This window comes from Pinus tabuliformis, chromosome 6, assembly GCF_031772625.1.
Source record: "Pinus tabuliformis cultivar Carrire ecotype Pingquan chromosome 6, CPIR1, whole genome shotgun sequence".
NCBI lineage: Eukaryota > Viridiplantae > Streptophyta > Pinopsida > Pinales > Pinaceae > Pinus > Pinus tabuliformis.
In genome coordinates this window covers 1,653,954,434-1,653,976,520 of record NC_142292.1, presented here as the reverse complement: position 1 = coordinate 1,653,976,520, position 22,087 = coordinate 1,653,954,434, and the positions used below count along the sequence as shown (strand labels likewise).

Sequence of the window (22,087 nt, the reverse complement as noted above, 5' to 3'; positions counted from 1 at the left end):
GCAATGAGTGCTAAGTGAACTATTCAAAAATCATGAGAAATTAGTCACTTTACGACTACCTCTCATGGAAATGGTCATACTTTGAATGACTTACTTAACGCAGTTGAATCCCAAAAATGATATCTAATATAATGCACTGCGAAAATCCCCCATACTTAAATTCAAAAAGAGTCAAGGGATCTCTACCTGAATGGTTCATGAGGCACAATACTTGCTAAGGTTTTGCAAATGGGGTAGCAAGCTAAGTGGGCTTGATTGTGGGGAAAAACTCCACAGTTAAGCGCGCTTGAGCCAGAGGAGTTCTGGGATGGGTGACCTCCTGGGAAGTCCTAGTTACCGGGTGCAAGTCCCGGAAGTGATGATTGATTCTATGTGATTCGTTCTCCACATTTCACTAGTTTCAATCCCACTTCTTCACCCCTGTGAGCATCACCCGATGCAATGAGTGCTAAGTGAACTATTCAAAAATCATGAGAAATTAGTCATTTTATTTTTTAATTAATTATATACGTATTTTAATTATGATATTTTGCTTTATTTAAATATATATAAAAATAAATTTATAAAAAGATGGTTAAAACATTTTTATTATACAAGATATAAATATCACATGGGGATTTTTTTTGAAAAACAATTAACTAAATAATATTAAAAAAATAAAAAAATCGTTTAGGTGAACCATGCTCTTTTATTTCAGGAAAAAAACAACAAATTCAAATTTACAACACATTTAAACACCACCGCATTTTTTGTAAATTAATATTTTATTTGTTATTACACTTTATTGTTAAACTAATTTAATATCGTTAAAAACAATAATGACACATACACGTCTGCTTGCTCAATGCCACCTGACAAAAAGCAAATGCCCGAAACTAAAAGCATTTATGGTTTGGGTCGGTGAGAAATTAGGTGGACTCCTTACTTCCATGCCTGTCCTGTCTTCGTTCATTCGAAGGGGAAAAAGAAGCGCGGAGCGAAAAACGCACAGCAACGGGGCTCTCAGGTTTCAGGTTGCAACCACCGTCCTGCCACTCTCCAAGATTTGTGGTCCAATTTCCCACGCCACTCTCAAAATTGAGCTTCAAAGCAGACTCACGGAAACTGGCCTCCGTTATCGCACGAGCGCATGTTCAATTCCCCCGGCTGCCTCCAGCAGGTCTCGAGTTCAATTCCCATCCCAGTCCAGAAATGACGAATGAATTTCATTCCAATGGCTTCACGAACGGAGATAAGCTCAATTTCCCACATACAAACGGCGCAACGGAGCATCAGCAGGGCATCAATGGCAGCGATGGTCCGGGGAAGCCCAGCAACAACGTCGCAGAGGAGAGACTGGACGAGCTCCGTCAATTGCTGGGAAAATCGAGCGGCGACGTGCTGAGGATCGCTGGTGTGGGTGCAGGGGCCTGGGGCAGCGTCTTCGTAGCCCTACTGCAGGACGCTTACGGAAGCTTTAGGGACAAAATGCAGGTTAGAATATGGCGGAGGCCCGGCAGGTCGGTGGATCGAGCCACGGCGGAGCATTTATTCGAGGTCATTAACTCCAGGGAAGATGTTCTCAGACGCCTGATCAGGCGTTGTGCCTATCTTAAATACGTAGAGGCCAGGCTCGGGGATCGCGTTCTGTATGCCGACGAGATTCTGAAAGACGGTTTCTGTTTGAATATGATCGATACACCGCTCTGCCCGCTGAAAGTTGTGACGAATTTGCAGGAGGCCGTGTGGGATGCCGATATTGTTATCAACGGCCTCCCTTCGACAGAGACTAAGGAGGTTTTTGAAGAAATTAGCAGGTATTGGAAGGAGCGGAGGACTATGCCAATTATTATTTCGCTGGCGAAGGGGGTTGAAGCGGCTTTGACGCCTTTTCCGCGCATTATCACTCCCACGCAGATTATCTGTCGAGCTAGTGAGTCATTAGTTTTAAATTTTCTTAAGCTCTCTCTTGGTTTCGTTGAATTTGAAGAAATTTATGATGCTTTAAGCTTTTATAATAGTTGCTGGACTGCATACTTTTAGATGTTCTGTTCAATTTTTAATTCTGCCGATTGGGAGGTTATGACCTTAAAGTCAAAGACATTTGTTGAGGGACGCCCTTATAAAGTGTGCAAGTTTTTACTCCTTGAAAGTCCTCATCACTAACCATTGTTTACTGCTCCTCCCCCGCCGGCCAAAACAGCTTGGTTGCCAAAAGACTGCAAGTTATCGTTAATTGAATGGGACAATAATTACAACAACTAGCCAGGTTATGGTTAGGTTAATGGGACCATAGTTGGCTCCACAGATGTCTGTATATAGGGAAAATACGGTCATCATATCATGCACCATATTTTAGCGGCATCTTTGGCTATATTTCAGTCGTATTAGGCGTCATCATATAGTATTCGTATTATTTTTCACGTAGTCCTAACAGGCCACAATTTCACCCTGAAAAGAATAGAATTCAGGGATGATTTTGAGAATATCCGGCATAAATTTTTGAAATTACAGCTGTGAAGACTGAGGATTTTGGAGAATTTTGGGTGACTTACGCTTTTTGATGGGGCTGAATCCATTTCCGCCAGTAAAGAACAATTTAAAATACTCCCACAATCAAATTTTTTGATTTTTTTTGCCGGATTCCAACGAGAAATCAATTTTATTTTATTTTTTATTTTTTCCCGGATTCCAGCAAGAAATTTGACAAATTTGACGTCCAGGCAAAATTGTATTCATGTAAGACTACACCATTATTTTTTTTGGTTGTTTTTCGTTTTTTTCAAATATAGATTTTGCCTACTCTTATATTTAGGCTGTATTTCCTTTTTTCAAATACAGATTTGGAGTATGCTCCTGTATTTTTGGTGTATTTCATTTTTTCCAAATAGGATTTATTCTGTATTGTATCAGTATGTCCATATTATTCATCTGGGTCCATATCAACCCCAAATCTATTAAGCGATGACGGAATTTAAAAAACTGAGGATAAAAATCGAGGTTAAGATAAACCTAGTTATCATATATATATTTTTATCATGGTTGTGTTTTTTCACTATTATAATATAACCTCAAATTTTATTTCATTATTGGGTTGTAGAATACGCATCATGGTGCAATAACTATCGAAGGGAATCACACACGGTTGCTCAAACAACACACAGGCCATGGTCAATCAACATACCCAACAGTAGGAATTTGGACATTTGTGGATATGACATGCGGCAGGTACTTGTGGCAGAACTTGGTCACTCACATCCACAAATCAAAGAACATTTGAATTTTCGACGTTGTATTTGAGGGAACATGCAAATTTCCCACCTTGCTTTTCTTGGTGCAATAATTATGAATGGGATCACATTGGGTTGCCCAAAACAATCCGCAGGCTATGGTCTATCATCACACCACATGATAGGAATCTGGACATTTATGGATATGGCAAACGGCGGATACTCGAGGCAATGTTGTTAAGAGTTTTTCCCTCGTTGCTTGTTAGTTGTTTTCTCTGTCCTCATGGCATAGTTGTGACAACAGATCCATATCCTGGTGCAATAGATGTATACCCTGGGACGCAAGCACAACATTGATGGTTGGAGTTAGGTGCGACACTAGTTGCTTCGGAAGGAAGCTGTTGTTATGTAGGGGTGAGTTCATGCTTCCTGCATGCGCAAGCATGGATGCACAGTCTAAAGTTCAGACTTTTTTCAGTCGAGTCTTAAGTTCAGACATGCATTTCCATAAATAGCTAGGCTGCAGATACTTGCGGTTTTTTTTCCCATTTTTAAGTAGAGGGCGCAGATCTCACTGAGGGCATGCACGGATGCATATTTAAGCTCATCCTCTAGTTGAGGCTCTCTTTACTTGGAACTAGTACCCATGCAAGGGGAATGCACTAGGCTATCAGATTAGGGTATGGATTTGGCACAGTTAAATAGAGTGGTTTTTGCATGTGTCCAGATTCTTTGTACTTTCCCTTCATAAATGAGATTAGGGTCCACCACTGTGCTGGTTAGCGAATTTTACTTATGAGCTATTGCATGTATTTCTTCTAGTAAATTGAAGATAGATGCAGTATAGAGAGTTTTGCATTGTGAGTTTGTTGTTTGCAATTTCCAGTAGTATGTGTTTGCAGATTAATGTATTTAGAGATTGCTATTTTGATTGAGGTTTTCAGTTTTTCAGCTAGCTAGGTTTAGGTTAACTTATGTAAGTGCAAAATTTGCTCACCATGGTTTGAGATCATGGTATCATAGCATGTTCATTAAAATCCTCCTGATCCATTGATGGAATATGTCATTGAATATGAGAGAAATTGTTGGAGGGTTTTGAGGGTCGTGATGTCCAAACTTTGGTGAATGATGTAGATTTGGAATTGTGATAGGTTGTTGATTGGGATGCCTAAGATCTTCTGCAAATTGGAAGGCTGTTATTGGCACCAATGCAGATCCATCTTAAACTTGGACCTATTAATCTTTGAGATGGATCAAATTTCTTGAGGTGTAATTTTTTTATCATTTAATATGAAGGAATTGATACATGAAATGGAATTAAATGGTTATTATTTGATATGGTATCATATCATGTTCATTAAAATCATTTAGATCCATGTATATAATGCGTTGTTGCATATGAGAGGGAGTTGTTGGAGTATTTCAGGGGGTGTGATGCCCAACCTTCAATGAGTGAAGTATATTTGGACCCATGATAGTTTGTTGGTTGAGATGCCTAGGATCTTCTACTAATTGGAAGGATGTTATTGGCACCAACGCAGATCCATGTCAATCTTGGACCTATCAGTCCTTGAGGGGGATCAAATTTCTTAAGGTGTAACTTTTCTTTATCATTATTAAATGATAAAAAGTTTCACACAAGAAATTTGCACCCTCTTGATGCTTGATAGAATTAGGTTTAAGATGAAAGTAAGTTGATTTGATTTTGTTTAGATGTTGTCATGTACATGTACATACATATTTGACAACATCTATGTCATACTGTGTTGTAGAGCACCTTGCTACTCTCTATGCAATGAGATAGGAGATCTACACTTGGGATAGGTGCGGTACCACTGAACACTTTCTTTTCACCAATACTTATGTTCGTGGACTATGCCTAACCACTTATCCTACTTAGTTTGTGTTTCTCAACCAAGTAATTATTAATGTTCCTTTATACCAATGAACACCCATACACATTCATTATCAACAACAATTATACATGAAGAACACAATTGCATAGTATAAAGGGAGGGGCAACTCCATGAACAATGAGTCTGCCCGAATAATATATTATACAACTTTACGAAGTTACAATGCTTTACAAGTATACTTGGAAACCCCAAGTTTCATACTTAGCCAAATTTACAACTTCGTCACACCTCCGTGGATAACCAAGATTTCCTCGCCCAAGGCGGGCGGGCACGCCCTCACACGAACTGCCTTCCGCACTCCACATCCGAACCTTGTTCTCGTGCACGATGGGCGGGTGACTCCACCAAGTCACCAAGACACCCCCTTCGCACAACCGGCTTCACCGTTCACCAACTTTGCACCGGCGGGCGACTCCACCGTTTATCCTTGCACAATGGGCGGGCGCTCACCCGAGCTACTTGAGACACCCATGTCAAGTCTTCACACAATCGGGCGCCCACGCCTTCACTTGTGCATGCCTCCGTTCAACCGCCGCCCACGCCTTCACTTGTGCACGCCTCTGTTCAACCGGCGGGTACTCCTACCTGCGACCTCACCCAAAACCGAGATAGCGTGCCTACCTCCGTGCGACCTTGCCCAAGAACGGGCGCATCACCAATCTGCGCCCTTTTCTTCTTGCTGCGGCTACACTTGTCTTGCGCCTTCCCTACATTAGATGAGCGAGTTGTGTGTTGTCCAAATGAGCTCCATGTGTTGTTTACTTATATGGTTGGAAGGGCAAGTCGCGCTGCCCAAGTCAACTCGTCCTTCATGTAAGGAGCGCCCCCTACTCGTTGCAAATCTTCTCAAATACATGTCGGCCTTTGCATGAATTGTAGGTAGGCCCATGGTCTAACCATCCACGCTCCCATGCTTATATAAACCTTCGTCCAGCCTTCCTTTTATGCGCATTATTACATAGTAATCTTCGCACCTTTGGTAAGCTTGCACTTTTCATGTTCAAGCTGCCCGTTTCACCAACAAGCTCGCACCTCGTGCCGGTGGGCATGCTAAGGACCGCAGGTCCTTACATCGTCTTCCACCTGAAATCGTTGTCGTCCCTGACAGCATACCATCCTGGTAGCCATCCTCCAAGATCACCATCAACAATTGTCTCATCCTCGGTCCATGATATCAACTCCTCCACATACTGCAAACATTCTTGCAACATATGTAGAACTGCCATCTCCATCATGTGTCGTCCCATCCTGTGAACTATCTTCCTTGTCTACCTGATGCCAACATCTCTTTGGTACACTGCTATCCCTCATGACTCGAACTAGTCGGATGATCAATCCAACTGTCACGCTCAAATCATAAGAATGTCCATCCTTATGTCTTCACCAGCCTACCTCGGATTCTGCCACATCCTGGGCTCACCAAGAATCTCTCCCATGCTCAGGTCCATGGAAACTCCATCCCATCTGCAACATGTCATGATGCTTGATGCCAAACCATCCCTGCACCATCTGTCATACCTGCTCAACCTATTTTAAGGACTCACTGCCATGAGCAACTAACAATGAGCCCCATCTTCTTTCCCATCTAAGAAGATGTGGAGGGAGTAGAGCCTGAAGGCTCACCCTCACTAATCAACTCAATCCATCTGTCAGGATTTTCTATCTCCATCCTCTGTAGATAAGTGACTCGATCCTCCTCTCGGACATTCGGCCTCACATAAGCCTCATCATCATCATCATCATCCTCAACCACTTCTAGCCTTCTTGACAAATCCAAGATTATCAGAAAGTGTCCCGATGACCAATGATTGCTCGGTAAGCTTTGTTTCAACCGTGGACAACTGCTTACTCATATCTTCCATCCGCTTCTCATCCTCCATTTGCATTACTGCCAACTTACGATCAGGCTTTGTCACTTCAATGGTTGGCACACCAATGGGTACATCCTCCCTTCCATCGTAAATGTACAGCCTCTTCAAATGTGGAACAATCATAGCATCGAATTGTTTCAAGAATTCCATTCCCAGCATAGCTTCATAGTCATCTATCCACATGATAGTGAAGTCGACCTTCCCTGTCCACTCACCTAGTGTTGTGTCCACTTTTCAGCTACACCAAGAACACAATCAGGAGGAGAATTGACTATCTTCATTTGTGCCTTCACCGGTACAAACTTCAGCCCAATTCTTCTCGCAGTATCTTCTCCCATGAAGTTGTGAGTAGCCCCACTATCAACCATAGTGAGTATATCAACACCCTCAACTTTCATCCAAACATACTCCAACTTGTTCCTCTCAGGATCCCTCCGAGAGATCACCTCCGTAGTAGCAGCAACGCCAAGTATCTGCATCATCCCCACAGAAGCTTCTTCATTCTTCGCATTAGATTGTGCAATTGCAGCGACTTTCAGTCTAGAAGGACAATTCTTCACCGTATGTGGTTCAGCACATATCCAACACTTCAAGGCTTTCTTCGTCTTCGACTTATCATCTGATTTCGAAGCATCATCCTTCTTCTTTTCTTTCGGCTTATTGGACTCCTTCTTCCTATCATCAGAAGTCTCATCATAATGCTCCACCAACCTGTCCACAATAATAAAAGCTTCCTCTAGTGTTTTAATCTTCTGCCTCTTCACTTCATTGTGTGCCCAAGGCCTCAGTCCAATAATGAAGTCGAACACCTTGTCCCTCTCCGACATGTCAGGGAGTTCCAGAACCCCACTTGCAAACTCCTGCTGATATGTCTGAAGGTTCCTTGTCTGCTTTATGAACTTTATCTTCATCCTTGCTTCCCACGTTTCATCTTGAGGACTGAAATGGGTCTGCAAAGCCTTCTTCATCTCATCCCATGAAGTAATGTCACCAGCACTGCCATTGGCAATCTGATCCATCCTCCTTCGCCACCACATGATCCATCCTCCTTCGCCACCACATCTTAGCATCCTTTGTCAAGAACCGAGCAGCTACCTTCACTTTCGTCTCATCATGAGATAGACCCAATCGTTCCAAGTATTGCTCCATGTCCCATAGAAAGTTGCCAAGAGTCTTCGCACTCCTTGTATCATCATAAGATTCCAGTTCTTTGACTTTCACATTAGGCACTCCTCCACTTGAGTTATGCCTCACGGCCTTCTTCAACACTGCGATCTCATCTCTAGCTTCGTCAAGAGATTTCTGCAAGTCCACGATCTCTGCCAAGCCTCAATCTCTTGCCTCTTCAATCTCCTTGACCCTTATTTCAAGTTGTGTACACAAAAGGTCAGTGTACTCGTGTTGAGTCCGGAGTTCATCGAGCTCTTCCTTCATCTTCGAATTGGCCTCTTGATCCTTCATGACCAAGTCCATCTTCTTAGTCCAGTAAGCCTCTAAGTCCTCCATCCTTTCCAACACTTTTTCAATGAATGCCATAGTAGCATCCTTCGCACCGTGACTAGATCCAACCTGAGATTCACCTGCCATTGCTAACAGTTTCCTTCTTTGCGATCTAGTTTCCACCATCCAACAGCTTCACCAAGATGCCTGCAACCTGAACCAGCCCTCGTTCCACTTGTATGGGAAACAACTTCCTTCACCTGCAACTGCCTGCTTCGCTGTCACCAATTCCAAGCTTCCAAGTGTATCCACACTTGCACTTTGTCACGAGCAACCCTACTCTAACACCAGCTCCAACCGAGCTCTGTCACGCCCCCAGGCCGGCGGTAGTCTTTCAACCGCGCTTGGCGAGGTGCGGCACCACCGAACACTTTCTTTTCACCAATACTTATGTTCGTGGACTACGCCTAACCACTTATCCTACTTAGTTTGTGTTTCTCAACCAAGTAATTATTAATGTTTCTTTATACCAATGAACACCCATACACATTCATTATCAACAACAATTATACATGAAGAACACAATTGCACAGTATAAAGGGAGGGGCAATTCCTTGAACAATGAGTCTGCCCGAATAATATATTATACAACTTTACAAAGTTACAATGCTTTACAAGTATACTTGGAAACCTCAAGTTTCATACTTAGCCAAATTTACAACTTCGTCACACCTTCGTGTGATGACCAAGATTTACTTGCCCAAGGCCTTTCGCACTTCACAACCGAACCTTGTTCACGTGCACGATGGGCAGGTGACTCCACCAAGTCACCAAGACACCCCCTTCGCACAACCGGCTTCACCGTTCACCAACTTCGCACCGGTGGGCGACTCCACCAAGTCTCCACCGTTTATCCTTGCACGACGGGCGGGCGCTCACTTGAGCTACCTAAAACACCCGTGTCAAGTCTTCGCACGATCGGGCGCCCACGCCTTCACCCGTGCTTGCGTCCGTTCAACCGGCGGGTACTCCTACCCCGCCCTCACCCAAAATCGAGACAACGTGCCTACCTCCGTGCAGCCTTGCCCAAGAATAGGCGCATCACCAATCTACGCCTTTCCTTCTTGCTGAAGCTACACTTGTCTTGCGCCTTCTCTACATTAGATGAGCGAGTTGTGCGTTGTCCAAATGAGCTCCACGCGTTGTTTACTTATATGGTTGGAAGGGCGAGTCGAGCTGCCCAAGCCGACTCGTCCTTCATGTAAGGAGTGCCCCCTACTCATCACAAATCTTCTCAAATACATGTCGGCCTTTGCATGAATTGTACGTCGGCCCATGATCTAACCATCCACGCTCCCATGCTTATATAAACCTTCGTTCAACCTTTTCCTTTTATGCGCATTATTACATAGTAATGTTCGCACCTTTGGTAAGCTCGCACTTTTCATGTTTAAGTTGCTCGTTTCACCAACAAGCTCGCACCTCGTGCCGGAGGGCGTGCCAAGGACCGCAGGTCCTTACATCCTCCTCCACCTGAAATAGTTGTCGTCCTCGACAACATACCATCCTGGTAGCCAGCCACCAAGATTACCATCAACAACTGTCTCATCCTCGGTCCATGATATCAACTTCTCCACATACTACAAACATCCCTGCAACATATGTAGAACTACCATCTCCATCATGTGTCGTCCCATCTTGTGAACTGTCTTCCTTGTCTGCCTGATGCCAACATCTCTCTGGTACACTGCTAGCCCTCATGACTCGAACTAGTCGGGTGATGAATCCAATTGCCACGCTCAAATCATAAGAATGTCCATCCTTATGCCTTCACTAGCCTATCTCGGATTCTGCCACATCTTGGACTCACCAAGAATCTCTCCCATGCTCAGGTCCATGGAAACTCCATCCCATCTGCAACATGTCATGATGCTTGATGCCGAACCATCCTTGCACCATTTGTCATACCTGCTCAACCTGTTTTAAGGACTCACTGCCATGAGCAGCTAACAATGAGCCCCATCTTGTTTCCCATCTAAGAAGATGTGGAGGGAGTAGAGCCTGAAGGCTCACCCTCACTAATCAACTCAATCCATCTGTTAGGATTTTCTATCTCCATCCTCTGTAGATAAGTGACCCGATCCTCCTCCCGGACATTCAGCCTCACATAAGCCTCATCATCGTCATCATCATCATCCTCAACCACTTCTAGCCTTCTTGACAAATTCAAGATACTATCAGAAAGTGTCTTGATGACCAATGATTGCTCGGTAAGCTTTGTCTCAACTAGGGACAACTGCTTACTCATATCTTCCATTAGCTTCTCATCCTCCGTTTGCATCACTGCCAACTTACAATCAGGCATTGTCACTCCAATGGTTGGAACACCAATGGGTACATCCTCCCTTCCATCGTAAATGTACAACCTCTTCAAATGTGGAACAATCATAGCATCGAATTGTTTCAAGAATTCCATTCCCAGCACAGCTTCATAGTCATCTATCCGCACTATAGTGAAGTCGACCTTCCCTGTCCACTCACCTAGTGTTGTGTCCGCCTTTTCAGCTACACCAAGAATACAATCAGGAGGAGAATTCACTGTCTTCATTTGTGCCTTCATCGGTACAAATTTCAGCCTAATCATTCTCGCAGTATCTTCTCCCATGAAGTTGTGAGTAGCCCCACTATCCACCATAGTGAGTATATCAGAACCTCCAACCTTCATCCGAACATACTCCAACTTGTTCCTCTCAAGATCCCTCCGAGAGATCACTTCTGAAGCAGCAGCAGCACCAAGTATCCGCACCATCCCCACAGAAGCTTCTTCATTCTTCGCATTAGATTGTGCAATCGCAGCCACTTTCAGTCTAGAAGGACAATTCTTCACCGTATGTGGTTCAGCACATATCCAACACTTCAAGGCTTTCTTCGTCTTCGACTTATCATCCGATTTCGAAGCATCCTCCTTCTTCTCTTTCGGCTTATCAGACTTCTTCTTCCTATCATCAAAAGTCTCATCATAATGCTCCACCAACCTGTCCATAGCAGCAAAAGCTTCCTCAAGTTTTTTAATCTTCTGCCTCTTCACTTCATTGCATGCCCAAGGCTTCAATCCAATAATGAAGTTGAACACCTTGTCCCTCTTTGCCATGTCAGGAAGTTCCAAAACCGCACTTGCAAACTCCCGTTGATATGTTTGAAGGTTCCTTGTCTGCTTTATGAACTTTATCTTCATCCTTGCTTCCCACGTTTCATCTTGAGGACTGAAATGGGTCTGCAAAGCCTTCTTCATTTCATCCCACGAAGTAATGCAACGAGCACTGCCATTGGCAATCTGATCCATCCTCCTTTGCCACCACATCTTAGCATCCTTTGTCAAGAACTGAGCAGCTATCTTCACTTTCGCCTCATCATGAGATAGACCCAATCCTTCCAAGTATTGCTCCATGTCCCATAGAAAGTTGCCAAGAGTTTTCGCACTTCTTGTACCATCATAAGATTCCGGTTCCTTGACTTTCACATGAGGCACTCCTCCACCTGAGTTATGCCTCATGGCCTTCTTCAACACCGCAATCTCATCTCTGGTTTCGTCAAGAGATTTTTGCAAGTCCATGATCTTTGCCAAGCCTCGGTCTCTTGCCTTTTCAATCTCCTTGACCCTTACTTCAAGTTGTGTACACATAAGATCAGTGTACTCGTGTTGAGTCCGGAGTTCATCGAGCTCTTCCTTCATCTTCGAATTGGCCTCTTGATCTCTCTCGACCAAGTCCATATGCTTAGTCCAGAAAGCTTCTAAGTCCTCCATCTTTTCCAACACTTTTTCAAAGAATGCCATAGTAGCATCCTTTGCACTGTGACTAGACCCAACCTTAGATTCACCTGCCATTGCTAACAGTTTTCTTCTTTGCGATCTAGTTTCCACCATCCAACAGCTTCATCAAGTTGCCTGCAACCTGAACCAACACTTGTTCCACTTGTATGTGAAACAACTTCCTAAACCTGCAAGTACCTGCTTCACTGTCACCACTTTCCAAACTTCAACCAACTTCCTGCAAGACTCCTCCAAGTCTTCAGACTAGCTCTGATACCAACTGTCACGACACCGGAGATGCGGTAGTTTTTCAACCGCGCTTGGCGAGGTGCGGCACCACCGAACACTTTCTTTTCACCAATACTTATGTTCGTGGACTACGCCTAACCACTTATCCTACTTAGTTTGTGTTTCTCAACCAAGTAATTATTAATGTTCCTTTATACCAATGAACACCCATACACATTCATTATCAACCTCAATTATACATGAAGAACACAATTGCACAGTATAAAGGGAGGGGCAGCTCCCTGAACAACGAGTCTGCCCGAATAATATATTATACAGCTTTACAAAGTTACAATGCTTTACAAGTATACTTGGAAACCCCAAGTTTCATACTTAGCCAATTTTACAACATCATCACACCTCTGTGTGATAGCCAAGATTTCCTTGCCCAAGGCGGGCGGGCGCGCCCTCACACGAGCTGCCTTCCGCACTTCACAACCGAACCTTGTTCTCGTGCACGACAGGCGGGTGACTCCACCAAGTCACCAAGACACCCCCTTCGCACAACCGGCTTCACCGTTCACCAACTTTGCACTGGCGGGCGACTCCACCAAGTCTCCACCGTTTATCCTTGCACGACGGGCGGGCGCTCACCCGAGCTACCCGAGACACCCGTGTCAAGTCTTTGCACAATCGGGCGCCCACGCCTTCACCCGTGCATGCCTCCGTTCAACTGGCGGGTACTCCTACCCGTGCCCTTACCCAAAACCGAGACAGCGTGCCTACCTCCGTAAGGCCTTGCCCAAGAACGGGCGCATCACTAATCTGCGCCTTTCCTTCTTGTTGCGGCTACACTTGTCTTGCGCCTTCTCTACATTAGATGAGCGAGTTGTGTGTTGTCCAAATGAGCTCCACGCGTTGTTTACTTATATGGTTGGAAGGGCGAGTCGAGCTGCCCAAGCCGACTCGTCCTTCATGTAAGGAGCGCCCCCTACTCATCGCAAATCTTCTTAAATACATGTCGGCCTTTGCATGAATTGTAGGTCGGCCCATGGTCTAACTATCCACGCTCCCATGCTTATATAAACCTTCGTTTAGCCTTCCTTTTATGCGCATTATTACATAGTAATGTTCGCACCTTTGGTAAGCTCGCACTTCTCATGTTTTGTCACCTCGCGCGCCTAGTTGTTGAACCAACTTGTCGCACTTGTGCCGTTGGGCGTGCCAAAGACCGCAGGACCTTACATCCTCCACCTGAAATTGTTGTCGTCCTCTACAACATACCATCCTGGTAGCCATTCACCAAAACTAAGATTTCCATATCCGAACAGTCTTATCCATGATATCAACTCCTCCACATACTGCAGCCATCCCTGCAACATATGTAGAACTACATTTCCATCATGTCTCGTTCTCATCCTGTAGTCTTTCATCAGATGCTCCACCTGATATGGACATCTGTTTACACAAATGTCAACTCATGTAGAATCAACTCCTATCGACACACCTCTGCACATTGGTACCCCTTATGACTCGAACTAGTCGGGTGATCAGTCCAACTGTCACGCTCAAATCATAAGAATGCACATCTTTATGCCACCATAAGTTTTCCCCCTGACTCCTACTACATCTCGGACTCATCAAGAATCTGTCCAATTCCCATGCTCAGGTCCATGGAAACTCCATCCCATCTGCAACATGTTCAGCCCATGGCCTTGTTGCACAAGAGTGTACAACCTCTCCGCCAGCTCATACATCTCCATGTCATAACAACATCTACACAGCATCCTTTGCTTCGGCATTCCCCATAGAATGTCCATGAATGACACCTCTACACATGCTCTTGCATAATGTCCCTGCATAACTGTTATGCTCCACTTCTCCAACCTGATGTCCACGACTCTAGTTGTCCAACCCATGTAGATTCCATCCCAACATCTGGTCATCTGCATCCAAGTCTGCAACTGTCATAAAGAAGCCTCCTCCCAAGGCCCCTTGCTAAGTTGGTGTAGCCCCTTCCAAACAAGGTCCCTACACCAACCCATTTCCAAGGTTGCCTATAGAGAAAGGAGGGCCAGGAAGTTTCCTCCTTGACTCTCATCCACCCGTGTATCAGATTGATGTTGTCTCCTCAAGTATCTATGCACAGCTTCAATCTCCTCACATGTACATCCAAGCTCCCCAAGCTTGCCTTTCGTCAATTGAAATTCATATATGCCCATAGCGTACCTGCAAAAATCCACTATACCAGCAGGATCTCTACCTCCATAATCTTCTCCAATCACTGCCTCTAAAATAGTACTCAGACTCCCTTCTTTCGCAACTCCATTGTGAAGATCATCAGTAGAAGATGTCTTTGTCAAGTGCTCCAAGGTTCGTGAGATTGCCCTCTCACTTACTTCATCCTTCCTCACTCTCGCAACGAAGTCAATCAACTTCCCTTCCTTCGTTGTTTGAGTCATACTCCCAAGTCCTCTTTGCTCCACATCCTCATGCTTCACATTCGGATCTTTGGGATACAAAGTCATAGAATTCATCCTCGGTCTATACACCAAGCAACTCCTTCTATTCATCGGCACCATCATGGTTCTTCCTTCAGCTGTGATCAAGAGAATGTCCCGGTCCACCATTGGTATGGCTTGTGCAAGCCTCATAAAATCTTGTCCCAGCACTATAGAATGATCATCCATGTCCACGATCCTCAAGTCCAACTTTCCAAACCACGATCCCACTCTCACTTGAGTGTCTTCCATCACACCAATAACATTGTTCATGGTAGAGTTGACTGCTTTGAAAGCACTCCATTCCCTCTCCATCTTTGCTTTCTTCCCAAAAGACTTTGCTGCTTTCCTGCTTAAGAAGCTATGAGTAGCTCTTGTATCCACCAAAACTGCAAATCTCTTGCCCTTCACGGTAACCTGCACAAAACTTAGCTTCAAGGCATCACTTCCTTCTGTCGGCTTTATCTTGTGTCTCACATCAACAACCTTCTTCAAGAATTCGGCCTCAAAAGTGTCAATTGGCTTGTGTTCCAACTTGACATTCCTCCTAAGGTACTTCACTTCCTTGCTTGGCTCTTCTAAGCAACTTGATCCTGGTCTAGCTTGATTTCCTTCAAGCTTGTCCTCCATCGAATTCTGCTCAATTGCACCAACCAAGTGTCCATTGACTACCTTCATAGAACTAAGCTTCCGAACATCCCCTGGATTATCTCGGTAGTGAGTTCCCAGCCTGTCAATGTAGTCGAGCTCTTCCTACTCAATCACAACGATCTTCTTACCAAGAAGCTTCTTCTTTTATCTCTTCCTCAATTTGCTTGATTTCGACTTCCACCATGGCACTTTTCTTCCTTAACCGGGCTCTTTCATCCAAGAGCTCTTGAAGACCAAGACCACTTTGTCGGATCTCCTCATCAAGTTCCTTGAGTTCACCATCTATCGTACTTCCGCATTGGCTTTTGAGTTCTTCAAGTTCCCTCCTTAGTTCCGAACAGCCTTCCCGAATCTTCATGTTCTCAGCCTTCATCGAAACCCAGTTAGAACTCCATCGACCCATCTGTTCCAACACTTTGTACCGGAAGACTTCACTTGCATTATGGCTAGATTCACCTGTCATAGGTTCATCCACCATCTTTGCCTTTCAGCCTTCTCCAAGTTCCCTGCAAAACATGAACCAGCTCTTGTTCCACTTGTATGTGAAACCAGCTTCCTTCACCTGCAAGTACCTATCACCAATTTCCAAGCTCCCAAGTGTATCCTCACTTGCACTTCATCACGAGCAACCCTGCTCTAACACCAGCTTCCTGCAAGACTCCTCCAAGTCTTCAGACTAGCTCTGATACCACCTTCACTTCAGTGGAGGTGTGTAGCAGCTTCAACCTTCAATGCCCGAATCAGCTGCTCTGATACCAGCTACAAGAGCGAGGAAGGATGAAGTAAGTGAGAGGTCAACCTCACGAACCTTGAAGCACTTGACAGAGACATCTTCTACTGGTGATCTTCATAATGGAGTTGCAGAAGAAGGGAGTCTGAGTACTACTTCAAAGGCAGTGATTGGAGGGGATTATGGAGGTAGAGGTCCTGCTGGTATAGTGGATTTTTGCAGGTATGCTATGGGCATATATGACTTTCAGTTGACGAAAGCCAAGCTTGGGGAGCTTGGGTGTACATGTGAGGAGATTGAGGCTGTGCACAGATACTTGAGGACACAACATCAATCTGATACATGGGTGGATGAGAGTCAAGGAGGAAACTTCCTGGCCCTCCTTTCTCTATAGACAACCTTGGAGATGGGTTGGTGTAGGGACCTTGTTTGGAAGGGGCTACACCAACTTAGCAAGGGGCCTTGGGAGGAGGCTTCTTTATGACAGATTGCAGACTTGGATGCAGATGACCAGATGTTGGGATGGAATCTACATGGGTTGGACATCATGGACAACTAGAGTCGTGGACATCAGGTTGGAGAAGTGGAGCATAACAGTTATGCAGGGACATTATGCAAGAGCATGTGTAGAGGTGTCATTCATGGACATTCTATGGGGAATGCCGAAGCAAAGGATGCTGTGTAGATGCTGTTATGACATGGAGATGTATGAGTTGGCAGAGAGGTTGTACACTCTTGTGCAACAAGGCCATGGGCTGAACATGTTGCAGATGGGATGGAGTTTCCATGGACTTGAGCATGGGAATTGGACAGATTCTTGATGAGTCCGAGATGTAGCAGAAGTCAGGGAAAGACTTATGGTGGCATAAGGATGTGCATTCTTATGATTTGAGCGTGACAGTTGGACTGATCACCCGACTAGTTCGAGTCATGAGGGGTACCAATGTGCAGAATGATGTTGCTGTTGGGTCGACATGTTGGCACATGATAGGAGTGTGTTGGCATCTGATGAAAGACTATAGGATGAGGACGGGACATGATGGAGATGTGATTCTACATATGTTGCAGGGATGTTTGCAGTATGTGGAGGAGTTGATATCATGGATAAGATTGTTCGGATATGGAAATCTTGATCTTGGTGGATGGCTACTAGGATGGTATGTTGTCGGGGACAGACAACGATTTCAGGTGGAGGAGGATGTAAGGACCTGCGGTCCTTGGCACGCCCACCGGCACAGGTGCGATGAGTTGGTTCGACAACCAGGTGTGCGAGGTGACAAAACGAACGAAGTGCGAAGGTTAGCTAGAGGCAAAGTGTGCACGGACAAGTGAACAAGGCAAATGTATATGTGTGAAAATGTGAAGGCAAGCCATATGTTTATATGGTGGATGAGCATGGGCAATCCACATAGCAAAGCCGACGATGGAGGAGAGTGTTTGGGGGCGTTGGTCGATAGGCCAACCAACCACAAACATAACAAAGGCATTGGTTGAGGTAAAATGACAGTCGGCCGAGAGGTGGCACGACTTCTCCATGGAAGTGTATAAGTAAACAAAGCGCATTTGGACAACGCACAACTCGCTCATCTAATGTAGAGAAAGCGCAAGACAAGTGTAGCCACAACAAGAAGGAAAGGCGCAGATTGGTGATGCGCCCGTTCTTGGGCAAGGCCGCACGGAGGTAGGCACGCTGTCTCGGTTTTGGGTGAGGGCGCGGGAAAGAGTACTCGTCTGTTGAACGGAGGCGTGCACGGGTGAAGGCGTGGGCGCCCGGTTGTGCGAAGACTTGACATGGGTGTCTCAGGTAGCTCGGGTGAGCGCCTGCCCGTCGTGCAAGGATAAATGGTGGAGACTTGGTGGAGTTGCCTGCCTGTGCGAAGTTGGTGAACGGTGAAGCCGATTGTGCGAAGGGGGTGTCTTGGTGACTTGGTGGAGTCACCCGCCCGTCGTGCACGAGAACAAGGTTCGGTTGTGAAGTGCGGAAGGCAGCTTGTGTGAGGGCGCGCCCGCCCGCCTTGGGCAAGGAAATCTTGGCTATCACACGGAGGTGTGATGATGTTGTAAAATTGGCTAAGTATGAAACTTGGGGTTTCCAAGTATACTTGTAAAGCATTGTAACTTTGTAAAGCTGTATAATATATTATTCGGGTAGACTCATTGTTTAGGGAGTTGCCCCTCCCTTTATACTGTGCAATTGTGTTCTTCATGTATAATTGCTGTTGATAATGAATGTGTATGGGTGTTCATTGGTATAAAGGAACATTAATAATTATTTGGTTGAGAAACACAAACTAAGTAGGATAAGTGGTTAGGCGCAGTCTTTCAATCGCGCTTGGCGAGTTGCGGCACCATCGAACATTTTCTTTTCACCAATACTTATGTTCGTAGTCTTTCAACCGCGCTTGGCGAGGTGCGGCACCACCGAACACTTTCTTTTCACCAATACTTATGTTCGTGGACTACGCCTAACCACTTATCCTACTTAGTTTGTGTTTCTCAACCAAGTAATTATTAATGTTCCTTTATACCAATGAACACCCATATACATTCATTATCAACAACAATTATACATGAACACAATTGCACAGTATAAAGGGAGGGGCAACTCCCCGAACAATGAATATGCCCGAATAATATATTATACAACTTTAAAAAGTTACAATGCTTTACAAGTATACTTGGAAACCCCAAGTTTCATACTTAGCCAAATTTACAACTTCGTCACACCATCGTGTGACAACCAAGATTTCCTTGCCCAAGACGGGCGGGCACGCCCTCACACGAGCTGCCTTCCGCACTTCACAACCGAACCTTGTTCTCGTGCACGATGGGCGGGTGACTCCACCAAGTCACCAAGACACCCCCTTCGCACAACCGGCTTCACCGTTCACCAACTTCGCACCAGCGGGCGACTCCACCAAGTCTGCACCGTTTATCCTTGTACGATGGGCGGGCACTCACTCGAGCTACCCGCGACACCCGTGTCAAGTCTCCGCACAACCGGGCGCCCACGCCTTCACTCGTGCACGCCTCCGTTCAACCGGCGCCCACGCCTTCACCCGTGCACGCCTTCGTTCAACTGGTGGGTACTCCTGCCCGTGCCCTCACCCAAAACCGAGACAACGTGCCTACCTCCGTGCGGCCCTGCCCAAGAACGGGCGCATCTCCAATCTGTGCCCTTTTCTTCTTGCTGCGGCTACACTTGTCTTGCGCCTTCTCTACATTAGATGAGCGAGTTGTGCGTTGTCCAAATGAGCTCCACGCATTGTTTACTTATATGGTTGGAAGGACGAGTCGAGCTGCCCAAGCCGACTCATCCTTCATGTAAGGAGCGCCCCCTACTCATCGCAAATCTTCTCAAATACATGTCGGCCTTTGCATGAATTATAGGTCGGCCCATGGTCTAACCATCCACGCTCCCATGCTTATATAAACCTTCGTTCAGCCTTCCTTTTATGCGCATTATTACATAGTAATCTTCGCACCTTTGGTAAGCTCGCACTTTTCATGTTTAAGTCGCTCGTTTCACCAACAAGCTCGCACCTCGTGCCGGTGGGCATGCCAAGGACCGCAGGTCCTTACATCCTCCTCCACCTGAAATCGTTGTCGTCCCCGACAACATACCATCCTGGTAGCCACCCACCAAGATCACCATCAACAACTGTCTCATCCTCGGTCCATGATATCAACTCCTCCACATACTGCAAACATCCTTGCAACATATGTAGAACTGCCATCTCCATCATGTGTCGTCCCATCCTGTGAACTGTCCTCCTTGTCTGCTTGATGCCAACATCTCTCTGGTACACTGCTAGCCCTCATGACTTGAACTAGTTGGGTGATCAATCCAACTGCCACGTTCAAATCATAAGAATGTCCATCCTTATGTCTTCACCAACCTATCTCGGATTCTGCCACATACTGGACTCACCAAGAATCTCTCCCATGCTCAGGTCCATGGAAACTCCACCCCATCTGCAACATGTCATGATGCTTGATGCCAAGCCATCCCTGCACCATCTGTCATACTTGCTCAACATGTTTTAAGGACTCACTGTCATGAGCAGCTAATAATGAGCCCCATCTTCTTTCCCATCTAAGAAGATGTGGAGGGAGTAAAGCCTGAAGGCTCACCCTCACTAATCATCTTAATCCGTCTGTCAAGATTTTCTATCTCCATCCTCTGTAGATAAGTGACCCGATCCCCCTCCCGGACATTCGGCCTCACATAAGCCTCATCATCATCATCATCCTCCTCAACCACTTCTAGCCTTCTTGACAAATCCAAGATACTATCAGAAAGTGTCTTGATGACTAATGACTGCTCGGTAAGCTTTGTCTCAACCATAGACAACCGCTTACTCATATCTTCCATCCGCTTCTCATCCTCCATTTGCATCACTGCCAACTTACAATCAGGCTTTGTCACTCCAATGGTTGGTACACCAATGGGTACTTCCTCCCTTCCATCGTTAATGTACAGCCTCTTCCAATGTGGAACAATCATAGCATCGAATTGTTTCAAGAATTCCATTCCCAGCACAACGTCATAGTCATCTATCCGCACTATAGTGAAGTCGACCTTCCCTGTCCACTCACCTAGTGTTGTGTCCACCTTTTCAGCTACACCAAGAACACAATTAGGAGGAGAATTGACTGTCTTCATTTGTGCCTTCACCGGTACAAACTTCAGCCCAATCCTTCTTGCAGTATCTTCTCCCATGAAGTTGTGAGTAGCCCCACTATCCACCATAGTGAGTATATCAGCACCTCCAACTTTCATTCGAACATACTCCAACTTGTTCCTCTCAGGATCCCTCCGAGAGATCAACTTTGTAGCAGCAGCAGCACCAAGTATCTGCACCATCCCCACAGAAGCTTCTTCATTCTTTGCATGGTGGGATCAAATTTCTTGAGGTGTAACTTTTCTTTATCATTTAATATGAAGGAATTAATACTTGAAATAGAATTAAATGATAAAAAGTTTCACACAAGAAATTTGCACCCTCTTGATGCTTGATAGCATTAGGTTTAAGATGAAAGTAAGTTGATTTGATTTTGTTTAGATTTTGTCATATACATGTACATACATATTTGACAATATCTATGTCATACTGTGTTGTAGAGCACCTTGCTACTCTTTATGCAATGAGATAGGAGATCTACACTTGGATAGTTTGTAGATTTGATTTCTTTTGAGTTTGATATGTTTGTTCAAGTATAGGGTTTCTGGTGATGGTCAATGTCTATCTTTGAGTGTGTCATATGTTGGAAAGTGCTTCCAACTATGCACTGTGGAAGTGCAGGATACAAAATGTGTTGGAAGATGTTGAATTATAGCATCCTATGGATTACTAGGTGACACCACTTAGTGATTCCAAGAACTTTTTATAACATACTAAGAAATTAGTGAAGGTAAAGGAATTGTCCTTATTCTGTGTAGGCTTACTAGATCCCTCACATTGCACAAAGAGGAAGATGGTTAAGGAGATGTTTGATGCCTTGGTCATGTTGTACTAGAGTGTCAATTTGTCTTGTAAAATTCTTTTGAACAACAACCTCACCGATGCTTACATGAGGAACATTGATATAGTAGCAAGCTATTTGTTGAAGATCATAGATTTGAGAGATCAACTTACCACAGTTGGAGAATTGTTTGTTGAGAGTGAGATAGTTTGAATAACTTTGAATGGCTTTGGTCCACTATGGCATCACCTTGTGCTTGTGAGA

At 45.0% G+C, this 22,087-nt stretch overlaps 1 protein-coding gene across 1 annotated transcript in view; it reads left to right on the top strand.

Moving 5' to 3' along the window:
• Nucleotides 1-902: 902 nt before the first annotated feature.
• Nucleotides 903-22,087, top strand: part of LOC149265302 (putative glycerol-3-phosphate dehydrogenase [NAD(+)] 1, cytosolic) — a 66,534-nt gene continuing 45,349 nt past the window's right edge. Inside the window, exon 1 of the mRNA XM_089429272.1 lies at nt 903-1,912. Within this exon, the coding sequence (XP_089285398.1) occupies nt 1,192-1,912 (721 nt within the window). The 5' untranslated portion in view covers nt 903-1,191. The remainder of the gene's footprint in view (nt 1,913-22,087) is intronic.